This window comes from Arachis ipaensis, chromosome B1 (assembly GCF_059453495.1).
Source record: "Arachis ipaensis isolate K30076 ecotype BB chromosome B1, ASM5945349v1, whole genome shotgun sequence".
NCBI lineage: Eukaryota > Viridiplantae > Streptophyta > Magnoliopsida > Fabales > Fabaceae > Arachis > Arachis ipaensis.
The window spans coordinates 23,636,592-23,646,488 of record NC_142436.1 but is presented as its reverse complement, the minus strand read 5'-3'; the positions used below and the strand labels follow the sequence as shown (position 1 = coordinate 23,646,488).

Below are 9,897 nucleotides of genomic sequence, written 5' to 3'. Positions count from 1 at the left end.
AACTAAATTACTTATTTTATTTTATCTATTATATAAGCATTTTAACTACCCCTATTCTCTGTGCTACATCACACTGTGTACCACCGATATCAAAAGGCAACACATACAATCACTATGCACTTATTTTACTACTCAGTTGCATTGTTGATGCATAGGCTATTTATCATGTATACTCATACATATATTCCTAATCTAAACATGCATGCTTCTTTTTATTCTATCTAATTTACATTTTCAGCAAAACTCTTAACAATAATAATGCAGTTAGTTCTATTTTATATTACTTAAAAATATACTACACTAATAAGATTCATGCAGGTCTCTAGGCATTAAGCATATCATGGGTGATTACTTATCAACTAGCCACTTAGAGTATATATTTCCAATTGTGAAGTGAGTTGTGACTAAATTTATTTGTTTTTGCATGGCATAGAGGCATAAGGATTGGAATTTAAAATAATCTAATGGCAACCATGTGAAATGTTTAAAACATACTTGAATAGGTAGTTTCATTCAATTCACTTAACTAAACATATATGATATGCACTTCTTAAATTACACTAATCAAATGACCAAATTTAAAATTTTAAACCAATTTGGTGTTTAAACAAAACTAATAATCAAGTGTCATGTCAAAACTCAATCTAAACATCATTAAAAATAGCATAACATTACACAATTCTGAATTATAATGCCTAAAGATAACAAAATTTAAGACAAATGCTGGCCAAACATAAGAATTAAACAAAAAGTTTCACTCAGGCATTTCATCGAGCATATGGTGTGCACAATATGTAAACAGGGATTTTAAACTCAATTTAAGCAGCAATTAATCCAGAAAAATTCACCATCAAACATTTTGGAATTCAAAAAGTATCAATCCATTAATCTAAGCCTAATCTAAACACTAAAAGCAGAATTAAAAATTAGTTAAAATAAATAAACGAAAGAACACAGACAGGATGAAGCATGGAACCTGCGTTGGTGAAAGGGGAAGAATGAAAAGAGAGGGGTAGCAGAGGCGGTGTTGCAGCAACACAGAGCTCAGCCACTACTAGGTTGCACTGAGGTATCTTGCTGGGATTGGGCTTTCCACAGAGACCAGGGGTAACGTACAGGGAATTGAGGAGAAATGGAGAAAGAGGGAAGAAAAAGAGAAGAGAGGGGGTAGGCAACGGTGGTTGCCGGTGGTGATAGCAGTGGTGTCGGACGGAGGGCTGAAGCAACGAGATTCTCGGATTAATCGAGAGAATGGAGGTCACGCCGTTTTGAGGGAGAGAATTCGTTGTTCTGATTCTATAACTGACGGTAATCCTAATTTGTTTCAAATTTCAAATTAGAAAGAAATCAAAATTAATTAATTACCCATAATTTAATTTTAATTTCAATTAAACCCCATTGTATGTATTGTACAATAAGAATATTGTCTCCTCATACTTTCCCTATTGTTAATTGTAAGTGGCCACTGTATAATTTTGGAATTGATATTGAATTGTAAATCATTTGTTATTTGTTGGAAATTCAGAAAATTATGTGTACAATTGTACAATTGTTAAAATTTTAGATTCCAAATGTGAGTTTGACTATAACTTTGCTATGCTTAAAGATTTTGTCTTTATGATAAAGATATTTTGCTTCTTGATTTAAAAAAAATAGAAGATGAAGAATACTTTAAAATTTTAAACTTAGTCTATAAAAGTGAAGTTTTTTTTAGAAAAGAAAATTTAGCATTTTCTTTATAATAATACCATTTTGTGTAAGAAAATTGGAAATAACTATGCATTGAACTTCAATGCTGAAGTACCAGAGGCTATACTAATATAGGAGCCTTTTGTATTTATAAACTAATCATAATCACAATAAGATTACCTATTGTAGGACCTTTGTAAATGTTTATTGTGGATCGGAGTACCATGAATTTGGGTTTGTGGGACACTGCTGGTGAGTTAGTTCACTATTTATCAAGTTTTGTTTTTGGAGGGTCTTGGTTTTTCTCAAATTTTTTTTTTAAATATGCCAAGAAGATTACAATAGATTAAGACCTTTAAGTTATTGCGGAGCTAATGAAAATTAAATGTGATTATTATGCTCAATTATGCCTTTTAAATATTTTCTTTGGTTTAGAGAATGTATCCAATTATTTAAATTTGGATAAATGAAGAAAACAATAAAATTAACTGTAAATTTATCGGATTTTCCCTTTAGAGTTTTAGTTTTTGTTGTATTATGAATTCTCTTAATTGGCCGTTTTTGTTATGGGTAAGTATTTTTATACTTGATAATTGATGAGGATAACATTTGATATAATCAATAACAATTGATTAAAATTACATCTTAGGTTCTACCAGAGCTATTAACTAAAAGTTAACCCCTAAAAGCTGTGAAGTACAATTGCATATAGCAGTTTAGTTACAAATGATCTTAATTAATTTATTGTTTGCTCCTGTTAGCTGTCTATCACTATGTTATCATGCTATAACTTTATTGCAATTTACTTGTCCTGTTTTATGATTATGAATACACGGTGTTTATTGGATAAAAGTAGAGTTTGAGGATAATCAAGTTTGTTTGGATCTCTTTGAGATGATATTTTCTACTTATACGATTAACCTATTTCATATTTTTAGTTTTTCCTCTTGAAAAATGGGACATTGATTATTATATTCTATTCTGAACTTATTGCTCTTATAAAAAGCTGAGTACTTTTCTTTCTTTTTCCTTTTTATTAAAAAATGTGTTTAGATCCTAATATTAGGTGTTCTTCAAAATAATACAATTATATGAGTAGTGACGCTAAATTAAAATACTTTAAATAATGAGACTTTTTGAATAAAAAATTTTTATTTTGTGTTTGGGATCATCTAACGAGTTAAAATCGAATATCAGAAAAAAAAATAATTAAATGCAATTTTTTGTTTAGAGACATGTAATTTATGAATTCGGTAGAGATATATAAATCATTACTTTTATTTCATCTTTTTGTACAAGTAGTGCTTGATATAGATTTTTTTTCCTTCACAAAATTGAGAAAGTATAAATAAGCTTAGTCAACGAAAGTAGGTCAGTTAAGGAGAGTAGGTGAGTCAATAGGAGTGGATAATATACATTTCTAAAATAATTATCTCTTGATTATATTGTTTAATCTTAATATTCAAGCAAATAACTACTCTATTTTATACCAAATATAGTCATCAATAGTTACTAAGTTGCTACATAAAAATTGACTTCATTTATTATTATTTTCAAAGTTGTTTATTTTTTGCTGTAGTAGAGTATTGGACTTCATTTTTTTACTTAGTTGGTGATTTTCTACTTTGAATCTATTTGCAGCTTTTTTTTTTAAATAGTTCAATACATTGTTAAGTTAGAATTGGATCTCTTACTTATTCTGTGAAACAATTTCTTTTGAGCCAAAAGTTTGTTCTTATTTTTCCTTATTTTTGAGAATTCTTTTATGGATTTGCACTTTGATTTCGTTGCATGTTTAATGAGGTTCAATAACCAATATATTTGTGTTTGCCACAAGACACTCAATTTTATTTTGTAATGTTATAGATTCTAATGACCCTTTTGATTTCAAAGTGTTTCTTTGTTCATTCATTACTTGCAAATGTTGGTTTGATTTTATCAATTTCGAAGGAATAGGGGTAAGATACTATAAGTACATTATAACGATTTGGCAGGTGAGGAGGTGTCGAACAATTTCAGGTTCATGAAGAAATAATGGGATGGTTTAGCACCAAGCGTGTTGAGCTATTAAACTGGTTTGTTTTAATGAAAAAATTGTAACACTAGAGACAAATTATGTAGTTGCGGGATTTTGCCAACCTCTATGGATGTCCAATGTGTGGTAAAGAGGCAGAGAATGTACGCCATCTTTTCTTTAGTTGTGATGTAGCATCAAATTTTTGGGGCGATGTACTATATAATATGGGTCTGCATTGAAGATGAGCTAAGGAATGCTTCAAGTCATAGATTGCGGCACCAATTCTAGTGAGGTATAAGCAGCAGTGAGTGTATAACTTCTTTGCAATCACATGGTGTATTTGAAAGCATAGAAACTACAAAATGTTTCAAGCAAAAATCTAAATACACAGTTTGAAATGGGAGATAAAGTATTGGAGGCAAGTTTGGGTGTCGAATAAAGAAGAGCATAGGAGAGGAGAATTTAAAATTCAATGATATAATGACTTGAGGAGTGGATGAAATAGGTACATATGCTTTGTCTTATTATGGTCTTAATTATTATTATAGGATGGTTTTATCTTCTTTGCTTGATTTAGAATAGTAGTTTCTTTAAGTTGTTGGTCTATTTAGCAAGATAGTAGTGGGTTTATGTTCTGCTTTAAGCCTTTATAACTGCTACTGACCTCATGTCTCTGATGGATTTAGTAGGTGATTTCTTATTTCAAAAAAAAAAGATGCAGGCAAGACAAGCTATTAACTCTAAGGTTACAGCAATAGGGGCAGCAGGTAATTTTTTTGGGGGGTTAAATTTCTATTTTTATTTTTTTTATTGAACACTTTTATTGTTTTAACTGCCATTACTAATGTTATTGTCATTGATGATTATTATTAGTTTGGGAGAAATTATGTGTGATTTTTTATTATGGAGGATAGGATACGACTTTAAAGGTTATTGTTATTACTTCTAATCAGGTATAAAAGTTACACCAAGGAACAGGGAAATGCTACTATTATTGCCTAAGGTTTTCAAAAATCATTTATTTTACTCAATTTATAGGATTGCAGAGATTTTATATATTAAAGCAAAATTCATTGAGATATTATTTATCAATTTTGAGTTTTTTATAATTTTTCAACAAAGACTTTTTGTTTTATCAATGAGAGTTTTTGATGTAAGACCCAGAACTTTTGAAAAAAGGCTATCATGAGCTAATTTTAAATTCAGTATTTCTGTAATTTTAATTTTTCTAAAATTTCTTTATTAAAGAAAAATTAAAGCTAGTTTCGATTAATTGAATTTGAAATAAATTAAGATTATTATCCAATTTTACAATTATTGAATTATTTTCTATATTCAAATTCTAAAGTTGGTAGTTGTGAAATAATAAGAATTTTATATGACTTGGACTAAATAAATATTTTAAAATATTGATACTGCTGTTTTGGAAAAATAAAGAATTTAATTATATGACTTCTAATTATTTGATTTGGACATTTTATTAAAAATAATTTGTAAATTGATGAACAAATAGTATTTTTCTACATATGATTAGTATTGTATTTAATTTGGATATCAATTATTATATTATTCCCAATTTTATTTGAAATTACTAAATTACCTTTCAAAATAGTAAAACCCTAATTCCCCAAACCCAGCAGCCATCATCCCAACCCCCATCAGTAACAAACACACGCACATAGTGAGACAAAAGGGGAGAAAGGAAACAGACAGAGGGAGAAGGAGGAAAGAGTTCACCGGCGTGGAGGAGGGAGGGAGCTCGCCGTCGCCGTTGCCCTCACGAGCCCGCCGAACCCGCCACGCCTCGCCGACAGCTGCGCGCCACCGCCATTCCGTCAACGCTGCATCCCGTCGCGCTCATCGCCGCCATTTCCAGGCGTCATTGTCAAATCGCCAAGGGAGGGAGAGGGACGCGATGGAAGTGAGGATGGAGGAGCTAGTGTTGCTGTCGAACTATTGCGGAGCCACCAGAGTCGTTGCGTCGCCGCCGTCATCCTCACTGCGCCGCCGTCGCCCTTGCCACGGGGTCAGTCGCCGATCTGGTCTGAGAGAGAGGGAACGTGAACAGAAGGCAAGACCGGGAGCCACCACCACTGCTCGCTGAACCCCAGTGCTCCCTATCGCCTCTGCCGTCTGGAGACGCGCCGCCGCGCCTGGCCGCCGGAAACCGCCACTGAAGCCGGTGTCATTTGGTAAGCACTAAACCATCTTCAGCTTCCTTATCCGTTAAAAATTCACCTCTGCCATGAGAGTTGTACTGAGGCTGTTTGTGCTAGGAGTTATCGCGAGTTGCCGCCGCCGGACCCACACCGGAGCTACTGCCATTCACCGCCGCTGGTGTTGTTCGTCGCCGTGCTTGCCATTCGGAGCAGATGCATTGCTGCTTCCACCGTTCTCCTCACCGGGAGTGGCGCGGGTGTTGCTGGAACCACCATCGGGGCTGCCGCTACTAGGTGTAGTTCTTCCCTTGTTGCGGTAAGCATGTTCATTTCGGAAAGTCCTTTTAGTCAGTATTCTGTTATGCTTGGCTAAAGACTTTGGGGTTTGGTAACATAGGTTCGAGTTCTGATTGCTGCCGTTCTAGTCATCGGGTGTAGCGCGGTTGTTGCCAGAACCACCGCCGGGACTACTGCTGCTTGATTTGGCCGTTCTTTCATAGTTTCAGTAAGCGTTTTCGATTTGAAATCCCTTTTGGTTACTGTTCTATTATCATACGCTGAGGTTTTGCGGCGTTAATTGCTATAAGATTGAGTCTCAGTTATTGTATGTTGCGATTAGTGTTGCTATGTTTATTGCAAAAGTGGCTGGGAGCTGAGGTTTTGGTTGCCGTCAGTTCGGGTTGAGGCGAAAAGAACTCTGTGAGGCATTTGGGTTATGGTTTCAACATGTCAAGGTAGGGGCTTTTTCCGAAAACTATGTTTTATATATTGGAATTATTACATATGGATACTGATGTGAGGCATGGTATATTTTGTGATTGTTTCAGTCTTATGTATTGTTTGGTTGACTTGAATGACTATGAATGTTTGTTTGACTGGATTGTTGTGCGACTTTGTGAAACGGAATGTTTTCGAAGTTGATTCGTTTAAAGATTTGAGATCGAGTTTGATCCGTTGGGATTGATTTGAGTTGAGTCGATTTTCTTGAAAATGTGAAAAATAGAATACACTTTTGGGTTCAGCCCGGTTTGCTTTAATTGATTCGGTTTTGATAAATGAATTATTGCTGAACGGTTTCCTTAAGCTTTGGAAATGAGTTAATTGGTTGATGATGATTTGATTTTTGAAACGGGTTCCTTGAAATCTGAAAATGAGTTGAATGTTGGATTTAGTTGTTTATGGACTGATTTTGGATTTTGAACCGTTGATAAAGATTGTGGATTGGTTTGGATGGGACCCGGGAAGGGTGGCAGAGTCCAAGTTTTAGGGGAGGTGCTGCCAAAATTCCGGTAGAATCTGGGACTTTACTAAAACGTTATTCAGAAACTCATGAGTTAAAAACTTCTACTATTTTATCTGGATTATTAAGAAAGGGATGACTTATGCTTTTGAAATGAATTATTAAAAAGGAAATTGTGATTTAGTCTTGTTTCTTAAGAAAAGTATTATATTTCCCTTGTGAATAAGTTATTTAGATGAAACTTATGCTTTAAGGCTGTTTTAAATGTGAAAAGGGTTTATGCCTTTGAATTTGACTTGAGGGTTTCAATTAGATAACTTTCAGTGACCTTGAAAGAACCTGAGCGTCTATTGACAAGTTTCATTCTAAAATATTTTGGAAAAGTTTTGAGTGCTTTTTAAATTCTGAATTTTTGCAAGACTAAAACAATTTCTGGGCAGTTTGAAACGATCTAGAGTTTACCCATGGGGTTGAAGCTGGTTTTTGTTTAAGTAAAGGAAACGGCTTTGAAAAGAGTAATTGATTACATGACTCGGTTTGGCTTAGATCCTATTTTGTTACTCAAATAAGGAAGCCAAGGTTTTAATGATTTTAAGTGAATTTGAGGAAATGAGTTATGTTATTCTCCCCTAAAGACTTGAGACTCTGCTGAGGAACTTTTGTTATAAAATCCCGTTGCTGGATAAATGATTTTGAATATTTCTAAATAAATCCTTAACTTGCCATGGTTTTGGAAGTTTTGGAAAGAGAATGCTGAGGGTGGCTTTGTTTTAAAAGGGGAACTTACTTTGAGTACAAGTGGCTTATGAGCCTGAGATGATTTGAGAAATGAGATCTTTAAAGCCAAGGCTGAAAAGAGTTGAAATTTGATTTCAAAGTGAAATGAGTTGAAAAAAAGTGATTTATGGCTTAAATGCTGATTTTATGAATTTGATGATGTTGAATGGTGGAAGTGCTATTTTGTTATGAGCCGGAATGGCTGTGTATGATAATGAATCATGGTTGATTGCGAAATATGTTATGGGCCGGATGGCTGACTATGAATTATGAATTTAAGCCGGAATGGCTGAGATGAATATTGATTCTGAACTGAATGAATGTATGTTTTGAGATCCTGGGCAGTAGCAAGAGTTGTGGTCTGTCCTACTTGCTCCAGATCAGAGATTGTGATGCCTGGGTAGTAGCGACAGTAGTGGTGATTCCACTCGCTCCAAGTTGAGCTTTTAAACACCTGCCTGGGTAGTACCCGCAGTAGTGGTTATTCCACTGGCTCTGGGTTGAGCGGGTAGTAGCAAGGGAGTTGTAGCTCAAACCTACTTGCTCCGCAATGGATGTTTCTGTCCAATGGTTAGCTACCAGGACGTGTCGGGTTGGCTATATAACCGACAGATGATATCATCAGCCACTAGGACAGGCATGCATCATATGCATCTATGTGACATTTTTTGGGTGTGCATATTGTACTTGGTTTGCCTTTGTGATTACTTGTGGTTAACTGCTATTTGTTCTACTTGCTGTAACTGTTTGTTTGTGCTTGAATTTCCTATCTGTCTTTGCGACTGGGAATCTGTTAGACTGTAGTGATTGGTTGTTGGTTGGGTTGTTTGGGCCTAGGGCCGTGGTTGAAATGAGATGGACCGATGATTGGTTTCGGTTTTGTGTTCCTGGTTTGGAAAAGTATGAAAGGCTAATTGGTTCAGCATAGATAAACCTTTTTGAAAGGCTTTTGAGTTTTCAAGAATTGAACCGTTCCTCTTTCAGAAAAGATTTCAGATTTCTCTTTTATAATAAACCGTTGTTTTTGAAAAGATACATAAGGTGGTTATCAATCACTGTAACGATTTTATCTCGCGTATCCTATTATAGTAATTCTGCAACCCTACGGTGGAAATCCTTTCGAGGATGATGTTCTCACCCCCCTACAATTTTCCCTTTCAGGATATGGACGCTGAAGTCACGAAGAGCTTATCTAGTTGTTGTCGTGATGTTTCGTATCGCTCTAGTTATTGTTTATTGTTCCCTCGCCTTTATCTATATGTATTCTGTAAGAGGGATAGGAATTATATTGGTTTATGCTTGTAATATTATTTTATATATATGTATAAGTATATACTCTGAGAGTTTCTGTAAGTTGTATTGTATGTATGGATGTACGTTACATAACAAAAGTATTTTTGGAGCGGTATTGCGGTTTAAAGTTTTAAACAGGCTCATATTTTAGTTTTAAATAGTATAAGAGTCGTCGTAATGTCCGAGCTATCAGAGTGGCGCAGCCGGAAGCGTGAGCTTTGATAGTTAGGATATTACATTTGACATATATTTTTGCTCATTATGTTAGCCAATTTCGTTATATTAAGATTTGTAATTATCTAAATTGTGGTGAAGCTGTGTTGATTTTTCTATTTTGAAGAAAAATTGATTTGATCAGACTTAGAAAATACTCATAAAAGGCAAGAGAGTTAATTAATTAGTAGTACGATACAAAATAAAATAAAAAAACTGTTTTGTCTCTTTTCAGGTGAAGTATCTTTTCCTTTTTTATTCATATTTTCTCTTAAACAAATACTCTTTTAAGCATTTATAACATCCAAACATAAAGAAAACATTCATACCCTAATTTATTAATCTTCTATTCAATTTTAATGAGTCAAAATCTTCCTTTTACATAAAATCTTAGAACATTGCCTAGAAGAGCAAGTAACTGAATTTAACGCCATGTGTGATGTGTTTAATAAGTAACAAATTTTAAAGAGATATTTTTTAGTATGTTATATTTTTTTCATTTAATATTA

At 34.1% G+C, this 9,897-nt stretch overlaps 1 protein-coding gene across 1 annotated transcript; it reads left to right on the top strand.

The window, feature by feature from the left end:
* Nucleotides 1–4,421: 4,421 nt before the first annotated feature.
* Nucleotides 4,422–9,310, top strand: LOC107617193 (uncharacterized). The gene is made up of 7 exons (XM_088502636.1): nucleotides 4,422–4,473; nucleotides 5,400–5,732; nucleotides 5,775–5,898; nucleotides 5,983–6,181; nucleotides 6,263–6,370; nucleotides 6,485–6,599; nucleotides 9,044–9,310. Exons 1-5 carry the CDS (start codon nucleotides 4,422–4,424, stop codon nucleotides 6,344–6,346), a joined length of 792 nt encoding a protein of 263 aa, XP_088358762.1. The 3' UTR covers nucleotides 6,347–6,370; nucleotides 6,485–6,599; nucleotides 9,044–9,310.
* The last annotated feature ends 587 nt before the right edge of the window (nucleotides 9,311–9,897 follow it).